This window comes from Neodiprion fabricii, chromosome 4 (assembly GCF_021155785.1).
Source record: "Neodiprion fabricii isolate iyNeoFabr1 chromosome 4, iyNeoFabr1.1, whole genome shotgun sequence".
Lineage (NCBI taxonomy): Eukaryota > Metazoa > Arthropoda > Insecta > Hymenoptera > Diprionidae > Neodiprion > Neodiprion fabricii.
In genome coordinates, this window is record NC_060242.1 from 22,991,886 (window position 1) to 23,016,812 (window position 24,927).

At 37.9% G+C, this 24,927-nt stretch overlaps 1 protein-coding gene across 2 annotated transcripts in view; it reads right to left on the reverse strand.

The window, feature by feature from the left end:
- The window catches only part of LOC124179618 (rhotekin-like), a 73,062-nt gene that overhangs the window by 47,548 nt on the left and 587 nt on the right, over positions 1 to 24,927 (reverse strand). Inside the window, exons 1-2 of one of the 2 annotated variants that reach the window (XM_046564201.1) lie at positions 21,888 to 22,200; positions 13,589 to 14,981 (exon numbers count right to left, since the gene is read on the reverse strand). The exons of the other annotated variant lie outside the window; for it this stretch is intronic. Of the exons in view, the coding sequence (XP_046420157.1) occupies positions 13,589 to 14,593 (1,005 nt within the window). The 5' untranslated portion in view covers positions 14,594 to 14,981; positions 21,888 to 22,200. Of the gene's footprint in view, positions 1 to 13,588; positions 14,982 to 21,887; positions 22,201 to 24,927 lie in introns of those variants that run through there. 2 annotated transcript variants of the gene reach the window in all.

Genomic DNA, 24,927 nt, shown 5'->3' on the forward strand with positions numbered 1-24,927 from the left:
AAATTAAAAACTTTTTTTTCAATGTGAAATCTGCGGCATAGTATATATATACATATATACCTATGTATGCGTAGCATACAGCTTAGACAAATGAGAAAATTCATTCTCTTCAAATGTTCGAGGAACACGTTCAGCTTTCCATTATTTATTCTAATTATATTTACACTTTCTTACGTAGAAATCACTCTCCGGACCAACGGCGAGTGCCCCTTGTAAAAACCGACCATCCGAGTTCTGCCAGTTCAGAGAAAATGGAGGCGAAGATTTCAACTGAATTCTTCAAACACGTGTATGCATATTATTCGACAATTTTACACGATGCATAAATAAAAATATAAGAATATAAATATGGGTAAATTGTTCACGCAGTATGCGATTATATTAAATCTTTGAATAATTGTAAATATTCTATCGTAATCCGAAAATTGATTATCACGCATCCCCTGATATTTTCCGCAGTCAATAAATTTCTGGCCACAATTAATACCGTAGAACTACTTTAGCGCTTAGCGCAGGGATCTGCAAATTGAATAACGTGCTTCTATCAAAATGACAGTGACAAAATTGAGCCTAAACAACTATGGATCATCCAAGGGTTGCATTTGAGGGTTATCGCTTCTCCTTGACACCGTTCACAACTTGAGAGAACAAAGAGAAGTGATAAATTGGGTGAAGAAAACAGATAAATCGCCGTATAAATGGTAAATAATTGAACACGCCCACCCGCATAAATTACACGGATATTTTACACGCGTGCGCGAGGATCGTTGAAAGGATCGTCGTCGCACTGATGCTGGTAGGAATGCTTTGCGCAATGATCAGGCTCGTACAGAGCTTCGATCGAGGGGTGAATGCAATGAATCGTAAACTCGCCTATTAGATACCTGCCTATCTATCCAACTGCCTACTTACGATTGGCAATGATGAACGGGCGTTGAAGAAAAATAGTAAATTGTAAAAGTTAGATTCACCCGGCAGATGCACCCACACGCGGCGCATCACGGTCTATTGTGAGTCGCGAGTCTTGCACAATCTGTCAGTCTTGACGCCTGCATACGCATAGAACGAGTAGGCATGATGGGTCTCGTCGAGTGAACAATATAAGATTATACGTAGAAATGACGAGTGAGTGATGGATTAACGACGCGAGGCGTTCTACGTTTATTCTGGAAGTTCGAAGTCGTAAGGGGTGAAAAAAAGAAGTGGAATGGAGATTTGGAAAAGTCACACCGGTCTCCTTGTGCTGGACGATGACTTGGTGGAGATGAACGTAGAACCAGAGGTCCGGGCAAGCATCGTTACAGATTACTTCAGTTTCAACGAAATGTAGGTTGCAAAGTTGGTGGATCGGATTTATGGACGTGTAGTATATGACGTATATTGGTTAAGAAAAATTGCAATGAATTTACACCGGACGTGCAGGATTTTATTTCGCTCTTTCTAAAGCACTGTACGAATTTTCGTTAATCGAGTCCGTTAATTATTCTGATGCGATAGTCTAATATTCTTATGAGTCATTCCAAGAAAATATGTAAGCTCTTCATTTTCACTGCAGTCACTATATATATATATTTTATTAATCGCGGTTTACTACATTTCAGACGTTTCTAAAGGTGCGAGGTAACGATTATTCCCAAACCTTCATCGTCGGTGTAACGTTACTAACTTCATCCTCGTAATATTTCGATCTCTTCGAGGAAACTTTAACCGCGGTAAAATTAACATTCGTAAATTAAACGAAACATTGTGAAAAATTCCTATTTTCCTCAATGAAAATTAGTTTGTAAGCGTTGTTATTGCAAATCGATCATGTTTCGTTTTAATTCACGGAGGCACCTGTTCCAGTAAACCCTTTCGAAGGTCTTACGGGTTACGTGCAACGCAACATACACGCGTGCAGATAAAGACACATAGCTGTATCTTCTATCGACTGCATGTCGGATGCCGATTTGCGGTGAAGCAGAGGCAGCAGCGTTAAATAACGGTATGCGGTATGACTGGTCTACTACTGCGCGTAAAAAGATGGACGCAACTCTTTGGCGTAGGTTCAGTGTGCGTGTAAATAGTTAGTGCGAAACAAAACTGCACCGCGGGAAAGCCATTCAACAGCAACGATTTGCGCTCTCGTTTTTTCTTTACCGCTATTTCCGGTTCGCCGCGAATGCACCGAGAATCCGTAATCGAGACATTCGTAAGTTTCACAGGCATTTGTAGGTTGTGAGAACGGTAAAGATTTTAAACTAACTCACGGATCTAACAAGTTCGAAGATTTGCTCAAAAATTTGAAAAAAGAAACAAAAAAAAAAAACAGAATTCTTTTTACCACTTTGTCATTATTTTCAACAGTTGGCACTCGGTGGTTGCTGCGATATTGTGAAATGAAAATTAATTTTTGATACTTCCGGTACTTCGTGATGATTATTCGTTCCATTTTGACTATTCTAACATTTCCGATTATTACTACCTCGAGTTTTTTTTTTTTTTTCTATCCACAGAAAATCCGATGTTTCAACGTTTTAGAGTTTTCACATCATATGTCGCACACTTTTCGGATACTGATATGTATGTAAAAATGACTCGACGATGCGAGTTTAATTTAAAGGATACAAAATTAACAAACAAATGAAAGAAAAATCAAACTGAAATTTTCACAAATAACACTGTAGTTCGATCGAAAGTATTCCTTGTATCTAAAATTCAGTCAGAATACTAAGTGAGCTGTTAACTTGTTCACGAAACAGTTGCAAATATTTATATGCGTACGTGTCAGTCGGCTGAAAATTGTATTTCGAAAAGAGCCGCTACGATTCTTTGATACAAAAAACTAAAATACATATCCTCGTATCTTGCGTACGCGTTAGCTAAAATTTAATTATCTGAAATATGTAAATAAATCGTAATAATGAAAGCGACCGCGAGTTCCAAACTCCTGAATGATGCATAGAATCGTCGCTGGCTTTCTTTTCATTTGTACACACGGGCATGCGGCATATAAATACATGGCGAATATAAAAATACCATAGGTGGTTATTTCATCCGTAAGGCCAGTTCAAGTAGCAGTCTGCTCGAGGCATTAGGACACCTGCTGGTTACATGTTACTCGCAAATTTGCAGCAGGTATTCATGCCCAAGTGTATATACCTGTACGCTACGTATGCACTCGGAGAGTGCGAGCAAATTCTTCCGGCAATTCTTGTCCCCGATCGACACGACGCGATTCAAGTCTTACTATATATCTGCCGAGAAACGGTAAACCGTATCAGATAAGTATCAAGCTCTTATTTTAAGCGGGGCGGTATATTCGCAATGATCGCCGGTAAGAATTTCGAGGAATCGTTCGAGATTATGGAATAATATCATATTTTCCTGTAATTTCAATAATTGATCCTGACGTACGGTAAACCGTGATAAAAAGAAGAAAAATTACTCATATTTTGAAATCTTAGTTTCTTCAAAGTCGTTGTAAAAGTTAGAAGAACATGACTTTTTGCCCAATGTTTCGTTACGATCACGTTACGATCTTAGAATTTATTATCTCGCTATTCGGTTAGCCAGGAAAATTTTGTTTTAGAATCTATGCTCCGATAGTCGAGGACCAGAAAGACGCAGCACCCAAGAAACAGTGGATACTGCTTTAAGGACGAAAGGGAACTACAGTCGGAGTGACAAGTTAGGAAAGACAAAGCCTTTTGAAAAATGTCGAGCAATGTTATGTTATTTTTGTTTGACGAAATTTACGTCTGCAAAATGCTGATACATCCTCATGACGTTAAGGTGATTGAAAAATCAAGTATAGCGTGATTTATGCCCTTTTTTGCCCTCGAATCTCTTCGATATCATAAATTGTGAAAAATTCATGAAAATCGTTTCACGGTTGTATTTCGTTTCCCGTGGTAGAAACTGCATACTCCAAATGTGCTTGACGTTTGAAATTATTGCCGTTCCACTCAACCGTTTAAGTTTTTCAGACAAACGAAGAAGAAAATTCCTGTCCAGGATGGAAGTGAAAGATATATAAACTCCTACTACTAGTCATGCGACAAAAAATTATCAATTATAAAAATTACCGACCTTAGCAAGTCGACGTGAACTTTTGACGTCAAGCGAAACGATGAAATTCCAACCCATACCAAGACGTGCGTGTAATAAATAAGGCGAGTTACGAGATGCGCGGAGATTCTGTCCTTACAGTTATGCACATACATACAGCTGTACAATCGCAGGAGAGGCGCGAGTCTTTCGACGTCGAGTGTTGCAATTTCAAAGGCAAATCACATCTCCGTATTATCTTTACACCCATATCACCGCCTGCACAGCAGCAAGTATAAGCCTTTCTATTCGAATATGCGGGAACATTAATTGAAGGTAACCGATTTGCACCGCGCAGCTCTACTTTCCGTTCGACTAATCACAAATCAAACAACGACTCCGCCTCACACACGTGTATTAAGAGCAAGTTTCCACCAACGAATCGCCACTGCGGGACATTAAAGTCATTGAGTAGGTGCGCTAGGCGTTCAGTTGCATGGTGAAAAGAAAAATATTTGAAAGTTTTAAATGGTAGAACAATATTCCGTAATTATTTTCAAAATTGTGCTGTAAAACGTACAGGGGACGAGCACTCGGGGATAATAATGCAAACGAGAGAAAACTCGCGTAAGCATTCTCGGACTTTACGAGGTTTAACGCGAATGCCAGTGTGCGCAGGTACTTACCGGCTTCTCTACAGTACCTTGGTTTCAACTAGGCCAGTTGCAACCGGGCATTTTAATCTCGCTAAGAAATTGGCTCGAGGATCGGGGGGCCGCGCGATCTAGAAACCGAAGAAACCACTGCGCGACCAGACCCGAAGATCCGAAACTAGGGACCGGAGCAGAGAGCAAACAGCAAAGCGCAAAGAGCAAAGACCGCGGGGCATTGTGTAGGTACATGTGGAAGTGGCAATTGTACAATTTATCTACGTATCTTCGCCTTGCGGGCTGATGCGTGTGACCGGGATACGGAAGTTGAAGAGGAAAGTTGAGACGAAACGAACGAGTCCCGAATATCAATAGGAGACAGTTTATAGATGGTTGGCATTTAGAGGCTGTTGGTTGTACGAAATCCGATACTTTTTATGGACTTTATTACGATATAGTTTTAAAATGATTATTTACAAAAATTGTTATAATCCTGAACAGCGAAGATATCTTTGAATTACAAGAATAGAAAATACCGCAATTGTACGAAAAGCTTAGATGTCGATGCTTTGTTTAAAATCGATCGAAAATTGTTGAACATCCGATAGATTCGTTTGATTTCACTCTACATTTTTTTTTTTTTTTCGTAGTCAATGTAATATTGCCAATTGTCGATCATGATTAATATCGATGCGATGTTGTCAAGTTGCATATTTAACCATGCCAGCACGATAAAACGAAGTGTTTCGACAAATCTGTAGATAATAGTCTTTCAAGTCAAACAAACCATCATGGAGTGAAGTAATATTATTAAAAGGATTGGACGTGATCATTTTAGAAGATATAATACTTCGATAATTCACAAACTCGTTACTCCCTATTGTAATACAACTTAATATTTAGTCAACCGTAATACTACCAAATTTGAGAAATTCATTTGCGATGAAAATCCCAAGCGTTTGTCAACATGTTTAAAATTTCGTATTTGAGTCGAAGAGTTCGTGAGATAGAATTTTCGAATTTTGTAAATGATGAAATAAGCCGACGATTTACAAGTTGGGGATACAGAAATTCGGACACGCATAAAAAATGAGCAGGCTTGTAAAATTTCCCGTTGCTCCGGTCATTCGTGAAAACAAAAATCTCGTACGTGAATATCTTATCAAATTCACAAATAACTTCTACTTAATAACGATTTTTATTTCGTTCATTATGCAGCTGTAACCTTATCCATCAATTCTGAACAATTTTGTATACTTTCATTTGTTCATTGTTAAATGAAACTCGACGGCTTAATTCCAACAGCTTGCTGCGTAATATCCGGCAAAATACTGTCAAGAAAACCGGAAATAGGATCTTAGCTATAACTCGACGTCGCTCTACATCGTAAAAACAATTTCTAAATGTACCTAAATAATTCATCACCCGGCTAGTGATAACGAATTATACAACAACAATCGGCTATAATAATGGAAATCGAAACAAAAAGCTTGTAATCGTAAATCAAGGGCTCGTTAATTATTGCGAACCTAACAACTGCTAAGATAAAAAATACTGTAACAACTTTAGTTATCTCTTCACTCATTTAGTTGTATCTCTTTTAAGTCAGCAAAATATTATACGCAGTTTTGTCCATCTTTCGGCAATACTTTATTCATTTCCCACCATTTTCTTACGCCGTGGTGTTGAATCAAGATTAATTTCTGAAACCGTGTCGCTTCATGATCCATTGTGCATTTTAAACTGACCTTGAATCGGGGACAGACAATTTCACGTTCCGCTATTGACTCGCGAAGAAGAAGTACGAACTAAATGACAATATATATCAGTAGAATACACAACGAACCGATTCCTCCCGCCAAGTTGGTAAAAATCACGTAGCAGTCAAGCCTCGGGCACCGGTTATATTATTATACTGCAACTTCTACCGCCGCGTATCTCCGTGTTTATGGCAAAAAGAGGAAACCGAGAGAGCTGACGAACGGGAATATGTAGATCATCTCCAGTCTCCGCGTAGCCGAGGACAATGGCACATATTTTGCTCCATTGACACAATTTCAGTCCTCATACCTGTATACGTGCCTATGCACAGGTATACTTGCAAATATACCAGATATTTGACTAGATAAAGCGTGGAAACTGTGAAAAAGATAAAGGTTCCATTTCAATAACTAATTCTGTGCCGTTTTTTTCTGTTGCGAATTTTTGGGTACGTTTAGATTTAATGGAGTTCCGAACATTTATGTAGTGACGTTGATTCGTACACAATTTTTCCCTCTGTTTACATGAGAAGAACTGTAGTCGGTAGGTTTCTCTAAAGTTTCGAATCTAAGTAACAAGATTTCGATAAAAGCCGGAAAATCAATGTGACTTTTTCTGGTCAACGGTAAAAAATATTCTACGAAAATACTAAATCTAAATACAAGTCAAATACGTACGAATCATCTTTTCTGATATAGTTATACTTTCAATTCTGAGTTGCGCGTACTTCAAGTGAAAAGAAAGATCGACTAGGAAAATATGAAAATACAAATATTACACTGAATGTTCGAAGATCCCGAATGATGAAAACTGCGAACGGTCAGAATTCGAATGATCGGAAAACACTGAGTGGTCAAAAAGTCGAATGATCAAAACTCTTAATGCTGAAACTTCCCAACGGCTTATCTGAACCTTGACTCGTAACCATATTTTTGACGATACTTTAAAATATACCTGTGTAAAATGCTTGGACAGAGTCAATATTTGTTTACATCTACCCGAAGATAGATGCACTTTACGAAGTTGACATCGTTAATTCGAATCGACATCTGGGTAACGCAATTTGTGACGTAGTTGAACAAGATGCGACGGGCATTGACCAAACGACGCCCACATGTACGTGTATCTTTGGTCCCGAGATCTGGAGACGAAAAGAACGAATTTCGAAAAAACATCAAGTGCTCCAGAGGTTTAGCATTTTACTGCAAGCATCCAGTTTTTTCTATTTTTTTTCAAACCATTTCTATCAAACCTTTTCTCCTGCGAGACAAATTTTGTGCCCACGCATACGCGTTGCATGAATTTTTATTTTCACTTTCTATTTTCTGTTGCGTCGTTGGAAACCCGTTAGATTCATAACTCGATTTTAATAGCGAGGTACATCTTCAGCATCTCGATTTTCAAACACCATTAGACGGCACACAGCGATTAGTTTGTTATACTAGCTGCAGCGTTAACTTTCTTAATTGCTTTCGGATTCGACAGCCGATTTATATTCCAGGCACGAAATCACTCGCTCGGAATAACGGTGACATTTTTTGCTTCGATTCTGTAATACGTGAGTGAGAATTCGGAAACGTTGGAATTGTCAATTCGTGAACGGTCTGGTGAAGATCTTTTTTTTTTTCAACATATGGATACCTTTACCTACCGACCTATCTGTACATAGCAATATAAAAGGTTTTATTCGGCAAAATATCTTTCCAGTAAAAACTAAATTGCTACCATTAGAATTTCTTCAACGACGCTTGCGTTGCAACTGATCGTGCTATTAAATTTTGAATCTTCTCTGAAATGTGCTTTTATCTGGATTTAGTTTTTTTACATGCCTTGGTTTTGCGAATATGACCACCAGCGCAAATTGCGAAAAAGTTTCACAGTCTTGAAAAAAAAAAAATGTCTGTTGCATTTTATACAAATTTATTTTCGATATTATTTTCTAAACTTAGCGAAACGTCGCCAGGTAGCTTCGAGTATATATTACACCGACAAATCTCAACAGTGAAAAGAGATATATGTCTGCTTTTATATTCTCCTCAATTAGAAAAAAGGTGTGTAGGTTTTAATTACCTACTAAATGTGATAATTTCGCGCGTCGAATATTAATTAAGAAGTATATTGAAAACCTTGGAAGTAACCTCTGTCTTAATATTTCGTTGAGCAGGTGAGAAACACTCGTATCCACGATGTGAAGATGAAAAATCAAAGAAATTGGTAAAACATGGAAATTTCTCATCACTATAATCATCCTCAATAATGAATCCGAAAAATTCGACGCACCAATGAAAAGTGAAAAGTGTAGGAAAAAATAGGCTTCTGTAGTAGATACAAGGAAATCGTAATGTCCGGTTCACAAACGATTATAGAGCGCGAGGAGGGTAACCGGTTATAAAAGTTGCCCGTCGTGCTCTGCGGAGAATTTTCGTGTCTTATACGGTACGTATTATTTACACAAGAGATTTGATATATATATACACAAGAGATTTACTATATATACATACATACACATATGTATATGCTAGTGCTACAGAAAAACTTGTCTGGTCGACAGTTCACTTCGGTTTAGCCATGTTTGCCGGTGTGGTTGTAACAGACACGTAGATACACGATAGTAAACGAAAGTTTAAATCGAAAGTTCTAATCCGGTTTTTATTTCCTCGGATTCCGCGTAGTTCTGCAAAAGAGCGACGATCTTGAAAGGCTGGTAAGAAAATTCCTACGAGCTTGCATTTCGTCGGCACGCAGTAGAATTTTCCAAATAATTTATACGAACTTTCATGAAGATGAAGATTGTTTCTTCCATTTTATCGGAATTAAAGTGACTCTATGAAAGTAAACATTTACACGTAACCTGAGTGGATGTATAGAACATGTTGAGCCGATTAGACGGTGGTTGAATATTATTCTGAGAAATTAAATGCGAGGAAAGGTTGTTGATATGGATTAAGGACCGATACATCGGTGTAGTAAGTGAATTTGCGCAGCTTTAATTCCATGCGGAACGGGTCCGAAAGATACGAACCGGTTATTCTTGTCACGATAAAACCGTTTTGACTTTGTTCTTATACTCCGAGCGGATCAGAATTTTTAGAAAATAATACAATCTGATCGAAATTACTGCGGTGTTTGAGATCCAGAAAAAAATTACAAGTATACAAATAGAATCCAAGGAGGTCAAGGTCGGAGGTTGATGCAATTGGCACGAACTTTTGCCCCAAATATGTATATTTTCAAAATCCAACTTGTTTCTTTGGTGTCATTGAGGATGAATAGGACACGCGGACTGAATAAAAAATTATAAAAAAAAAAAAGAGAAAAATCCATTCAAAAATCTCCAACAACACGATTTGCACCAATGACATTAAAAATGGATGAAAATAAAATCTCTACCAAGTAATAAAAATCAATCTCAACAAATTCGAATAGCGCAAGCTAAAGTGTCAGCGTTTTTGGAAAAATATGTGCAATTAAAATGTTTAAAATGATTGAAAATTGCTGTTTTTAAGTTTTTTAAATTTTTATGTTTTTAGGATTATTTTCTCAAGAGATTTTCAAAGATCGTCTGAAAAAAATGTAGAAATGATGAGTTGTCGTAACTTTTTTGTACGTATCAATTATAAATATATGCTAGCTTTTGTTATTTGCAGATTCATTCATTTTCACATCATACATAATAGAGATGTTGTTTAATTCATATTTACCGTAATTGGCGCAAATCACATTGCTGAAGATTCTTTCAAAGTTGCGTTTTTTCTCTTTCCCTACTTTAGATGCACACTGTGCGTCTAATCGATATTTAACCAAGTTTCGTTTTAAATTTTCTTCCGTTCCTTGAAACAACCCCGAGTGTCGAACCTCGTACAACCAACGTGCGCAGAATGCTTGTGCAGGTCAACTTATGGGACTCTCCATCGTGGAGGCCAACTTTCTACAAATACATACTAATGTACGTACAATGCTTACATGCCCGTACCTACAAGCACATGACACGCGTACATACGCAATGACGCGTGATATCAAGATGTTTCCTTTCGTTCCCGAATCCCATTCCGTAATCTTTTATACTTGTATACGCGAGCCGAAGCGTGCGGCACGTTGTTTTATGACAGGGTCAACTAACCTGAATAGTTAGGTATTTATTTTATTATTATTACACGCGCGTACGAAGATTATTGATTTACGATCTTTACACACCGCAGCACACGATATTATACGTATATAACTTATTACTGCCGTATTATCGCAACTATTCGACATGTCCATGGCACGGATTTATTGTGCACACAGCCATCGCCGCATTAGGCATGCGAAACGCGCGGAGTGAATGCAGAATATTAAATAACAGCGCAACGCTTCGACGATAAAAGCAATAAGCAATAACAAAAACAATGCACAAGTCCGCTTGAAATCTTTACAACACTTCGGATGACCGTCGTGTACTAAAAGTATGACTAGAAATTCGTTAAATGTTCTAAAATGAAGATCGAATATAAAAAAACTTGAACCGATTCGAGTTTTGATCAATACCGGATGGATCATTTTTAATTGCGAGTTATGCCAGCGATTTATACGAACCGGCAACTGTCTATCGATACAAAAGTAACACCTTGTCTGTATTTTGATCAATTTTTTTTTTACCAACGAACCTCCAGGCTCCACGAAGCCAATACCTCCTATACCCGACCCATCAACGATGCCATAAATTTTACTAATACAATAATTTCACTTCGCAAGCGTCGTCGTGATTCGTGTGCAGTAGAGAAGCACAGGTATAAGGTTGTGACATGCGCCTGTTACAGCCTGAAAGCGAATCCCACCGCAAATGAAAGTGAACATCGCCGATCAACGTAGTCAGCCGACATATATGATAATAAATAACGTAATGCATCAGCGTGAATAAGAGACGAAGCATCGCGGAGAAGACTTCTTCCTTGCGGTGGCTGAGACCATCCTTAAGAGGATACTGTAACGATTCTTTACCGACCGAGTGAAACGCCACTTGTTTCGATTGTTATCGAAGCCTGTAAAAACTCAAAGTCCGATACGAAAAAAGTTTTGTTTTCATTTCACCGTCTGAATCAAGGTAAGGAGAATAGAAAAAGCCCGGCAGTACGTATTGCCGAGATAAGAAGAAGAAGAAGAAGCTGCGAGTAAGATCCAATAACAATTCAAGAAACGCTGAAAGGGTGAGAAATCGAATTGCAATGACTTCCCACTTTCGTTGTCGGTCGAATGAAGATATGATATTAAAAGAGTTGATGTCGATCGAAGCAAAAGAGAGGCTGTCTCATTGGCTGACTCGCGTGTCCTTGGGATCGGTCCATAGATCGAGCTACGGATCGCGGCGTCTTACGGAGCAAAGTGCTACGACTTTGCACAGGCCAATGGTTATTCTTGTTGCAGACGTGTGGTTGTACGTGTAGATCGGGACCCCCATTCAATGACGCAACCTTTCTACACAATTATTCTTCGTACCCATACATTATTCGCGATCTCGGTGGTCGATTGTCGGCGCATTGTATCCCCTGGAACAACCAACACACGGACGCTTCCAGTCACGAAAGCCATTTCGCGTTCTTTGCAATCTATACCTGTACTATAAAGGTTAAATATAATGTCCGCATGTTCGATCACGACCGCTCTGCGATCTGCTGATATTTTTTTCTAACGCGAAATTTACCAGAGTGATATATGTATATATGGATGATTTGGAAAAAATTAATGTTCAGGCTTCGTTCCAGCAAAAACAAAAAATATTTCCCAAATTTGAAACAGTCTAATCGATACATATATTATATATAAAACGAATTTTACCACCGTACATTTTGCACCTCGCATCGGATGGTCGTAAGGTTTTTTATTTCTCCTCAAGTTCAAAAAATGTAATGGGATAACGTAGTAATGAAATTTTACACGCCTGTAGTATATAAAAGTGTTGGCTTTCGATAAGATTGGACAAAATTCTAATTGCTAGGTTTCACTTCCTAGTTTAAATGAACGTTACGAAACCGCTCTCCAGCTGCTAGGTCTGGTTGATATAGCTCCAGCATCGTGTGATCATGTTTAATCGTGAAAGTATTCAAGATTACTAATTTTAAATTTACATATTATCGTGAGGTCGAGGTTATAAATATGAGAATGGCAAATACGAAACGAAGAGGAATTATTTCAAACGGGTAACGTATTTGCATACCAAAGAAATTCCGAGATTAGTATGTTTGAGTTCACGGCAGGTTTCAAATTCCGCATTATCGATGTAAAAATCTATCAATGGATAGAGTATTTTAGACAGAAAACAAAACTCATTGAACTCGATAAAATTTGTAAACGCGCGGGTGAAACGAAGATCGTTTTGCTCCGCACGCATCGTGTTTTGAGTAATAATTGGAGACTTTGGTAAGAAAGTTAAGGATGTTTATTCGAATAAGTAATTTAATTTGCTCGATTTGTAAAATGTTCGCATGACTAGTTCAAAAGGTATTGCTTGTTAGACATGAATTTTTCACGCTGATTTTGAATACCAAGTGAAATATCTATACATTTTAACGATACTCGAAAGTAGATAAAAATGGTCTGATTTAATGATAACAATGCTTCATATTGATTTCAAATCAAAAGGATGTGAAAAAAGTTATGACTGTTACATGTCAACGAATCTATCAAATTTTGGTGGTGGCGTGATGACGTTCCTTTGTGAAGGTAAAAATTTTATTATCCTTATTGATTGCTTGATTTTTTCCACAAGTCAATTATTCGATTGAGTGCATTATTTGGGTTGGTTGAGCTTTTGAAGCATGGTTTTATACATGAGCTTTCTTGAAAAGGGTATATATGACTGAAAATAATACAGGAAAAATTCTTTAAAAAAAAAAAGAGTTTCGCGTGACGACTGTAAAAAGGATTGGAAATTTTTGGCGCATGGTTGCATATTTCGTCAGCAAACGTGCACTTTTTAATCGTATTGTTAGAAAGGCTCGAGTTACTTTCCGACCTCGTAACTTCCAGTCTTTCGCCGTCTCTCTCCATCTGTACTCTTTTTTTTTTTTTTTTTTTTTTTATTCCAGTACACGCGCATGTGTGAAGTAACATAAAATTAGATTACAAATAAGAATTTCGTTAATTCGATCTAACTGACACGCAAGACTCACCCTGTATCTGTTGAGTTTATTATTTCTCCTCAAAATAACCGAGTTGTTTCCATTTTCGATGATACCAGCATCGTTTCTCTTCGTCGCTGCATCATTAACCTCACAATCGTTATTCGAACTCGTAACGCGTCCCGTGTTTCCACTCGGAATCGCTATTACAGCTCGACGCATATCGGCGTTTCCTCCCCTGGATGTCACCATGATTCGTCTGTTGTTACAGATCACCTCTACTTTCGGCGGTGCCGTTGGATTTTGAGGATAGCTTTTGAGAGTAGCTTTAGGTGAGGACGAAACCTCGATGATGGAACTCAACGTCTCTGAGGCACGAGCATCGTTTCTAATCATCTTTCGCGGAGTGACGTCCCCGTTCCTGACGTTCGAATCAGACAACGGGATGACGTTCACTCCCTGATTACGTGCACCGTCATGGATAATCACATCGTCACCTTCCGCCGCGTGTCCCAAACGGTTTCTGAACGATTTGGCTTGCTGTCGTTCCACCATCTTCTCCTGAAGATTTATGGCCAGTTCCTTGATCCTCGGCGAACCGAAGACGCTTTTCTTCGGCAAAGCGGCCATGTGGGGTGTGATCTTGCCCATTTTCGTTACATTTTCACGATTTTCCAAACCGTTGTTATTACTCTTATCACCGTTGTTGATGTTGCTTATATTATTGATAATGTTGTTGTTGATTTTATTTTTATTGTTGTTGTTGTTGCTGTTTAAATTCATGTTCTGCTTGGAAACAATCGGGGTAAGGGTATCGGTCTGACAATCGGTTTTACCAATTTGCTGACGTATATGCTTGAGCTTTGGGGCCAGGGAGTCGGCTCTCCGATCTTTTTGGATAACGTTTAATCGGACTGCACGTTCCGTAGGACGACGGGAATTTCTCCGCTGCATAACTGGGGGCAATTCGGTTGGCGAGTCGAAGTCATCGATAGCCACATCTTCCGGTTCCTCCTCCGCTACCTCCGGAACTACGTACAGTCGTATTTTATGCATTTTATTTGATTTAAGTTTGGTAGTTGATTTTTTTCCTGTCCAAAATATGATACGAGAACGAAATTTCACTCACGTTCGTTAATTCATCGATTTTTTCTTCCTGTTCTTGACAACTTGTACAAAAATAATCATCCCATTATTAATTCTATGCCCCTCTTCGTTCGTGTATTAAAAATTATTGAAAGTTCGTACGGTATTTAATTGATTTATTGCTCTTGAACGAAGACCAGCTTCATCCCGAGTTTTAAGCAAAGACACATTTTTTAGAATATTTTTTTGTTTTTTAGAAGTACTCAAACATCGTGACAATAGATTGGTTAACGTATATATTTATTCATGCTTGTTATTTTGCAGAGTCTGGTATGGATTTTATTCCTCTTGATGGGCCCTGAAAGCAAATGAATAATCTTTATTGCGTATACTTGAATCATTCGTTACATTCTAGTAATTTATTTTCCAATCCAATAAAACGATTTGTTCTATTACAGACCACCATCGACGGAGCCTACCTTTGATATCAATGAAGTGAGTGAGGAAGTGTTTTATAATGCCTGGTAAATGCGGGATAGAATTTTGCTAATTCCGACCTATCTTCATTTTTGAAACTTCTACAAACTTACGTACAGCATTTTTGTGGGGTGCCAGTCTATCAAGTTGTCGGAACTGTCCGTCAGGAGAATTCGATTGCCTCGGAAACGAGTATAGAACAGAGATACGTATTTTTCTGGATATTCTCGGTTTCTAGACAAGACAGGAACCTTTCATTCTTGGTCCGATCCGACTTCCCGTTACGCCAAAAGTGTGCATGCAAGTAATCGTAAGTCGGAACAAATTGAAAATGGAAGGTTTTCGTCACGAATGGTAATCCCATATACCCTGGAAATTACAGATCTCTTTTTTTTTCATCCATTTCAGAGATAGTCGTTTGAGGATAAAAACGCCTATATTTTTAGAGTATCATTCCCGGATTTACTATAAAAGTTCCGATCCGATTTCCCGTTATTTATTGTAAAGAAATTAATTTTTATCAACCGTATTATGAATAATTCCTCGGGCACAGTTACGTTTAAATATCACCTCCACGCGTTACGCGACTTCACTCGCATCCTGATTCTGTAACAAACGGTATACCTAACCTACCCATAATAGTTATAACGTTACACCACACATCGCACTTTCAGCTGCGGCATACAGACTGCGTTTCCACGCTCCGTATCCGTACAAGTGAAAACTCTCGCTGCTTCCTGTCAATTGTTGCGCCTTCTTTTTCCTTTATTTTCCTACTTTTTTCCCCTTTGCAGATATACGAATAAAACATGTGTACGTAGTAGGGTATACAAAAACGCACCAAACCTTAACAGTTAACAGCGGATACCGTATCTGATTCTATGATCAAAATTTCCCATAAACACCTATCGTAGAATTAACTGTTTTCGAAAGCAAACCATTCGAGTGTACTAGATTTTTAACCGTTTCAAACCTATATTAAAAAATAAAGCATCGATCGAATATCCAAATTTTTCTTTCTTAATTCCAGTATTTTCGATTTTTCTATTTCTAAGGAGATCTTTGTATAATAGCTCTGTTGCTATTTCGACAAGTATTCAATCCGCGACTATCTCGCAATAAAATTGATAAAAAGGCTGGATTTTTCGGTCACCAGCCTCCTTATGTGTATAAAACTGATGTCGCTCAAAAATCATTGCGTAGAAACGGAGATATCGATTCAAATAACGTGAAAAAATTCTGGAATACTCTATAACCATGATATTTCAATGCAAATTAGTTATCTTCAACAAATTGAAATTTTCAACGAGAAAGAAAAAAATCACAAAACGACAAAATACGGAAAAATAGATCATTCCACTCGAAAAATTATAACTTACTGAATTTTCAATATTTCGAGCTGGAAATTGACCGACATGAGTAGCTCTCAGGACAAATATACTAAAAAGAAAACAAAAAAATTTGAAGATACCGCGCGATGAAAAAAATTATTATTTATTTAAATAAAGTCGAATTTTTGGAAAACGAAAAATATTTCATCATTTATCTCGGATCAAATCAAATTGTTTTACATATTTTACATATGGAATTCGCGGTTAACACGTCGTGGATAGTGACGGTTATAACTCTTGATAGAATGTACAAGGTATAACAAGTTGTGTAAATATACCTGAAGTTAATAAAAAATTCTGACACCGAGCACGCGCACGAATCGCAGCTACCGTCGTTCAACCCCTCATCCCAACTGTCTTACGCATGACTAGCCAACGCATTCCTCAAGCAGATCGCTGTAACTCTTCGAACGCGTTGCGCAAGAGGCACGACACGCCGCAAGCACTCTCCGCACTGCACGCGTGCATAATTATTCACGAATACGGGTTTACCAATACGTGCCTATAAATGATATGCATATATGCCAACCAATGCACAGATACTCGGCGTTCGGTATGATAATTGCAAACTGGTTGAACTATCCGAGAGGATTACTTGCGTCAATGTTGCAGTTGGCTTTGTGTATCTTTTTAAAATTCAAACGACGATTGAAAGATTTGATAGAGTGTTAGAAATTGCATATCATTTGTTTCAACCTCTTTGTACTTCGCTTAGATACGTCAATTTTTCATTCGATTTGAAATACAAGATTTCGATGAAACTGTAACATTTGAAATGATGTACAGAAGTTTGAGTTAAGAAATATATCATTTTTACAGATATTCGTCAAGTATCGTTGTGTCGTCAATGATTTTTTTTTGGTGATACAAATATCCTCAACTCTTCCAGGTTTTTCAATGTTCTACGTGGAGGAACAACCTTTATAGTCTCGCACAGATTTTACATCCTAAGAACTCTGGAGTGACGGACTGGTGTAAGCTTTTTCATGATAAATCCATACTAACAGAATACGAATAGACGAGATGAAATAATAAGTTTTTCAGGAGTACTGACTGTAAAATTGTCGTAGCGAGTGTTTGTATATTGTTATAGTAGAACAGAAATGAATTTTTGATTCTTGCGAAAGTATCTAAAGTTTGAAACGCGCAACGTTAGTATTTTTACTCCAAGTATCACGAATCATATAACAAATCTACGTGACAGGAGCGTAAAACGCTGTCTCAAAACGTAATTGAAAAAGACGCCACCTCAAAATATAAACGGTAACGAAGGTATCACAAGAATGAATTATTTTCTCCACAACTGATTTGGCACGCTCTTTTCCGATCGTATTTTCATTCAGCATGTTAAATACAAGACCCGATACGTCGGTAAAGAAATTCATGCCATAAAGAAGCTTCGAAGAATAAAATCTTTATTCAAAAGTTGAGTTCATCGTTGAAACATCACCGAATCAGTTCTATTTTACACGTTTTTTTTTCTGGATATTCGACGAGTTTGGCACACTGGAGACGTGCCGTACACGACTAAGCGGGATATAGGATTTCAGGAAACCTGTTCTGAGCTAATTGTATATTGGCTGCCATCCGATTACGGGGATGTCACTCGAGTGGTGCGGCCCTATCTATAGGGGCGCACTGATGCGGCCTCTCTTTCGCTGTTTTTATTATTATTTTTTTTTTGTCTTTTATCGGATTTTATTTCTGCGGATCGGGTCGAGCCCTTTGTCCAACATGCCGTACCGCATCGCCATAGTTCTCGAATTACAACCCGATGAATGGGTATATACAAATACTCCAGGATCATTGTACGCGTGCTATTATGCGAAATAAAAATGGATGGGATTGACAGTCTGGATAAAAAGTTTGAACAACATGTTTGAAATTATTAAACTTTCGCGTTTCTAATACGATTCTAATGTTTTGGTCACATTCTGTTCAACGTAGGGATCTACAAAGATCGTCCAAAAAATACATGAATAGTTGTGTCCACAGAGGATGACAAAAGGTTGGTGTAAATACAGTAAAACAATAGCATTTGTAAACGGTTTTTTTCTCTTTTATTAACTTTTGCGTCAGACTGTAGGTTCCATTCATTCTTAAAGACGAGTTTTCAAGAGGGTGTATTTTTATTGCTGATGAGAACTCGACCATTTTTTTTGCACTATTCATATCTCGAAACTCGTTTATCAAGATTACGGTGTAGCCCCCCCCCGTCGTTGTTGTACCACATCAGCCGCCATTTTTGAGCCAACCTTGAAAATTTGCACCATCTGTTTGCAGCCTACTCGCTAATATTGCCATGGTTCTCGTAAATTTTGCGTTAAAAGAAGTATTTTTTTGCAGGACTGACGATACGACCTAAGATTAAATAATTTGCAATAGGTGATTCACTCATAGATCGGGTGACAAGCAATTTGAAATGATTACAAGTGATTTTAAATGATTTCAAATAATTTCACGCGATTTTAAAATGGCGTGTGATTTTAATACGTTAATGCAAGTGCGATTTCACGCGATTACTCGCGTACAGACCTGACTCCGAGTCGTTTCAATTGATGTCAAGCGATTTCAAAGTCATTGTTTTTTAAAATGATTTACGATTTCAACAAGTGAATATCCCCCCGATAATTTACTGTTGAAATAGGGTTGATTGCACCATCTCGACGGCTAAGCGAAACAACATCTTTTTTCAAATTAACATTTCATCCAGGTTATGGCAGCGAATAAGAAGCATGAAACGACGTGGTGCGAAAGTCTAGAAATGGTTATCAACCGTGTTTAGATATATACGGCGTGTGAGACGAGTGTTTGAAACTGACCTATGATTATTCTCGTAGAAGTACCTCTTCGGCTGAAAACCGTGACTCGACTCGCGACCGATAATACTGGTGTACAATAGAAAGACGAGTCTACGTCCCTGCTCATGTAAACACCGAGAGTGATGATCTGAGCTGTGTGTTTTGCAAGAACAAGCCTCACACATCGAACTCCGCAGACCTTTCAAAATAGTTTTTTTATTTCAAAAAGGACCGCGCGTTTCACGGGATAGAAAACAATACAAAATCTGATGGTGACATTATCCATGGATTTTATGGACTTGGAGTAAATTTGCTTCGAGTTACAAGATCTCTACAAGCTTATTGCACTCTTTGTATTGCAAATGGTGAAACGGCGTTCGTTCGTAATATACCTGCGATAAATCAGCGCACGATGTTATTATTCTGACGGTAAATAAACGGCGAGTGTAAAAAGTGCCACAAGCAGCTGCTGAGTGAGTTGATGCGTATCACGCGGGGCTAACCAGCTATGTACGATTGAAATAAACGGACTAGCTTGCTCATGAAGCTATTCAGTAATGTCACGAGGTCGGACACAACCGCATTGCGAGCTCGAAATAACCATCGGTAAACCGTAACAACGGATACAACTTGCATTGTTCTACTGTACATACGGATGTTTGCTAAATAAGTATCCCTCAATACACGCATGCATACGTACATACCTGTTATCCGCATTTACAACCGCAAATAAATTTGTTTCAAACTGAATGGGTTCTCCTTTTTTTTAGACAAATAATAAGGCAAACATGATGAATATTTGAGAATATTATTGATACTTTGATAGTTTGACTGAAATAAATAAATAAATCCTAGAGATCAGAGTCGTCAGAGCATTTACGAATAATACACTATCAGAAGTAGTCATCAAAACTTGGATTAGTTTCCTGATTATTCCAGAAATAATCACCCCAAACTGAAATAGTGAAATGTGTAATAGTACCTACAAATTTAACAGGCCTTTCGTGGTGCGAAAAAAACGATTATTCTAATAATTGGACAATTCGAGTCAAGCAAAAATCATGTCGAAAACGTGTACAAAGAAGAAGTGAAAAACTTACGAAGCGATGTACGAAAAGATATTGTAACTTAATCGACAGGATATCAAAAAATTTACTTCCGGGATCGTCTGGATAGAAATGTCTTGGAATAAGTAACGGAGAAACACAGGCTTGTGAGATGCAACTAAATTAAATCAAAGCATCTTCTAACTGCAAAATAAAAAAAAATTTCTATACCTCGTAATATCAACTAATTGAACCCACTCATTAGTAATTTGAGAGATATCACGACTCGATTGAATCGGTAAAAATCAATTGATTAATCGATTATTTCGTATTTTCTTGAAAGGTTGTATATTAAACTAAAGTTTCGTAAATTTCAGTACGTAGTCTTGATGGCGAAAAATATTTTTGATAATTTCTAATTTCATTCAAAGTCAATTTCAATTTCAGGTAAAAATATTCATTTAACTTTCAGTTATTAAATCAAATAGGTACTCAGTAATTACGACAATGATAATAATTGATACTTATCGAAAATCGATTATTTCTGGTAATTTTTAGGCTGTAGTTCGTTCTACATGAATTATCTACAACAGATTTAGCTTCTGTTTTTTGATTTATACAGAGAAAAACAGAACATGAAATCATTATAGGTTAAAAATAAGTAAATTACCGCATACCTAATGAAAAGGTAAACTTTTGTTAAATCGCCGACAATCTACGTCATGAAATCTGTAGATATTGAATTTACGAACGTAGAGTTATAACAATCTACTGACATTGCAGAATCGACATGCTTTCGGAGTGAAGAAAATATTACGATAGTGTATTTATCGCTGTGAGTTGTTTAGATTGGTAATTGAAGTTTCTTGTGATTGAAATTTGGGGGTTTTATCACGCCTCTGTATTAAGGAGATCCTATTGTTCTCACAAAAATGTACGGCATCGTGGCTAACTCCGAATCTTTTTCAAGTAGTCTTGAAAATAAGGAAGACTATTTAATTTATTTCCAAAGGTCTCGTGCACTCTCACATGAATTTTCACGCCGGTTCAATTCTACGAGCTAATGCGATTTAAATTGATTTACACGACTGCTCTTTGAACACCTCCACGAACAGTCTCGAATATTCGACGAAAGGTTTTGTGAAATATATAATATCGCACTAGGTAATTCAAACTTGAACTTACAACGAAACTAATAGCAAACGCCAATAAATGCTCGATTCTTCCTATCGAATGGCCCCTCACTTGTCCTAACCACGAGATTAAAGTACTCCACGTGATACAATAAAATCATGAGAATAAAAATTGTGACATAAATGTAAAAGAGCATCTTTAAGGGGAAATCGTTATTTAACGATTTCAGGATTGCTCGGAAATCGATCGGTAAACCGTTAATCAGCAGCACATGTATTTCTATGTTGTACCAAAATGGTAGATCATACAAGTCAATCCGGCATTGCAAAATCAGTAATTTAACTACCAAATTTTCACCAATTTCAACCTCTTAAGAAAACTAGCAAAAAAAAAAACAAAAAACTGATGTACTTACTTGTTTATGGATGAACGACGTTGGATAAAACGATCACAACACAAACAATTGCCATCCCACTTGCGGACGTGCTGCATACACCGCACATGCAGACTTTCAACGCGACTTTACCGTAAACACGAGCGAAGTTTACAGGGAGCGAGAAACACCGCGACTGACAACAATCATCGATCGCGGGTTGCGGATGAGAACGGAACAAGCGGGCAGGTAGGTATAGGTATAGGTATAGGTGTAGGTACAGGTATAAACCACAGAACAAACACACGCAGGACGGTACTCGAAGCCCACGTGGTTCTCGTAACGTCGGATCGATCCGGAACAACCGATGGAACGAGACTGATTGGAGCGGCGAGTCGAATGCGAACGCACGCGTTCCATTCGATTTACTCCAGTACAGCGGGTGAGAAAAGGTGAGATCGCGGGATGTGAGAATAGCCGAACGATTAGCAGGTGAGCGTAGGTAGGACATGCACTTGGTAGGTACACGGGGCAAGAGCTGGGAGGCTGCACTCGCCGTGGGGGAAAAGCGTAAATAAAAGCGGCGTGTACTTGTTGCGATTCGGACCTGCCGGAGGTAAACAAGAAACTCGGACGATTCAACGGCGAGGTGGGAAGGAAGGGTCGACCTTGCGAGGAATGGACCGCGGACCGTGAGGTCGGTACGCTAACCAAGTTTCGTCGAATCTTTGTGATCCTGTGAAAGAGCGGTCGAACACTGCCGACGGCGATCGGTTGGCCGTGCTTGCGGAATTATGCCGAGCGAGCAGGAGAAGATGAATTTATTTCGATTCGTGAAGTCTTGGAACTCGCGATCAGGTGAATTTGTCGTTTTTAGTTCATTGGAGGGGAGCAAAGTCACGTGGATTTACTCAAAGTCACTTCGAGTATTTTGAATTAACGTGACGTATTTTGAATTCATAGTCTTCGAGGCAGGCTCGCTCGATCCTCGAATAGCATTGAGTAGGATATCTGTGGAAACGGTTCGGCATCACACTTTTTAACATCCTCGTGAAGGCCTCTATATTCTTTGGTCTTTATCGTCGGGTGGATATTCTATTGATTAATTATTTTGAGAATTAATGGAATTAAATGACAGTGACAGTTCGGTAAGAGTTAGCTGGTTTGATCTGCTTGTAAATAGAATTCTATGAACTGTTTTAAATTTTCGTTTGGAATTAAAAATTTCATGGATATCGACAAAAGGATGTAATTTCATTTTTATACACTGTACTGAATTATTCGACGGTCTACATCGGATAAGATAAAGTAACCTCAAATGTTTTCAGAATCTGCATTTAAGGAAATTCGCACGATTTTCTTAATTTTCATTCACGAGGTAGTATAAACATCGAAATACAAATTACAGGTTTGTTATTGGTATGCCTTTTCCGTCTGATTTTTTTACGTGAAATGAAAAGCGTACATCTTTCGCGAACAGTACTGATAACAAAGGCATTATACGAAACGAACTGTAGAATTTGAATTCAACAACCTAGATTTTCAATCACTTTACATGTCAACTCGACGTGCAATTGACTCTGGTCACCATTGATTTCGCTGCGTTTTCTTTATCTTTCAATACTTTGGTTTCAGTATTAGAAATTCATTTATGGCAAATGTGTCACGAATATGCTTCCTTTTTAACTTTAAGCTAAAGTTAAAGAATCACGTGCGTTGGCAGAAATTTTGATTAATTAAATTATTGAACATGGAACGAATGACAAAATAATAACATATTCTGTCAACTGTTACAGGGATTCATTTTGTATAACGACGGTAACAGCCAGATTCAAGTGAACGGTATACCTATTTGATCACAAGTTATGACAGTTACTCTAATCAGTTAATAAAGTTTAGATTACATTATTACACAAATTATCAACAAGAAAACGCTTATAATGAACATTAGATAAATCATCGGTGACGTACGACGAATATCAAATTGGTTCACGTGAACCAGCTAAGTAAAAAAGTATCTAGAGAATTTAAAAGTTCAAGTATACATAAAAAAAAACCAATATAAAAACAGAAATAGAGAAATGGTAATAAGCATTAGAAAAATATAAAAAATGTCGATCAGCTATGAAAATTTGTAAGGTTTCATAAAGTTAATTTCTAAAAATAGTTCTCCTTACCAGATGTTTAAACTTACTCGGTAAAAGTCAAGATTGTTTAAAAATCTTGAAATGAAGTGCAAGAAAAAGTAAATATATCTAATACTACAGGATTTTCAAGGTTTATCCATTTCAGAGTGTGTCGTGCGTCGACGTACGACTTACTTTTTACCAGAGTATTGAACTTGAGAAAGTTGTGAGCATTCCGAATCGAAGAGGGAGGTATTGTGTTTGTATAATATAAAAAAAAATTAAACTCATTTCAAAAAATTGCAACAGTATTGATAATCGAGCTTCGAATTCTAATTGCTCGAAGATATTTTTCTAACACCATACAGTGGGATGAGCTCAAGGCAGTGATTTTGTTAATCTGATGCTATAATCGAGTGGATTAATTCGCAGGTTTTTGCATTATTCTTAAAGAGACCAGAAAATGCAAGTTTCCTTCACGATCCAACAACTTAGCCATCGTAGTAGAATGACGCTTGTTATGCATATTGATGAATCTGCAAATGGTTGCCCTTTTTCATCGCTTCACCGTTAGGGCAAGCGAGTTCTTTTTAAATTTGGATCGATTTCTATAGCAAGCTCTATTCCAATGGTTTTGAATTGTTGAATATCACAATAAATATCGCAATGAAGCCAGTTAAAAACGAGGATAGATCCCCTTAATTCTATAACAACCAGGATACCGGCGGGGCTAACACGATGCATATGAATGTGTTCTTTTTACCATCAGTCCATGGGCACGGCTGTCCGCAAGTCGATAGACGACGTTCTCTTTATTCTGCGCGTTGCAGCGACCACAGATGGCTCTACTTGTCGCAGTGTTTACAAAACAGTGCCCGTTGCACGTAGAATTTGAATCTTCAAATCCCAACCAACCGGCTGTCGAGCAACAAGTTGCAGTAGCCGGTCGGCAGCTA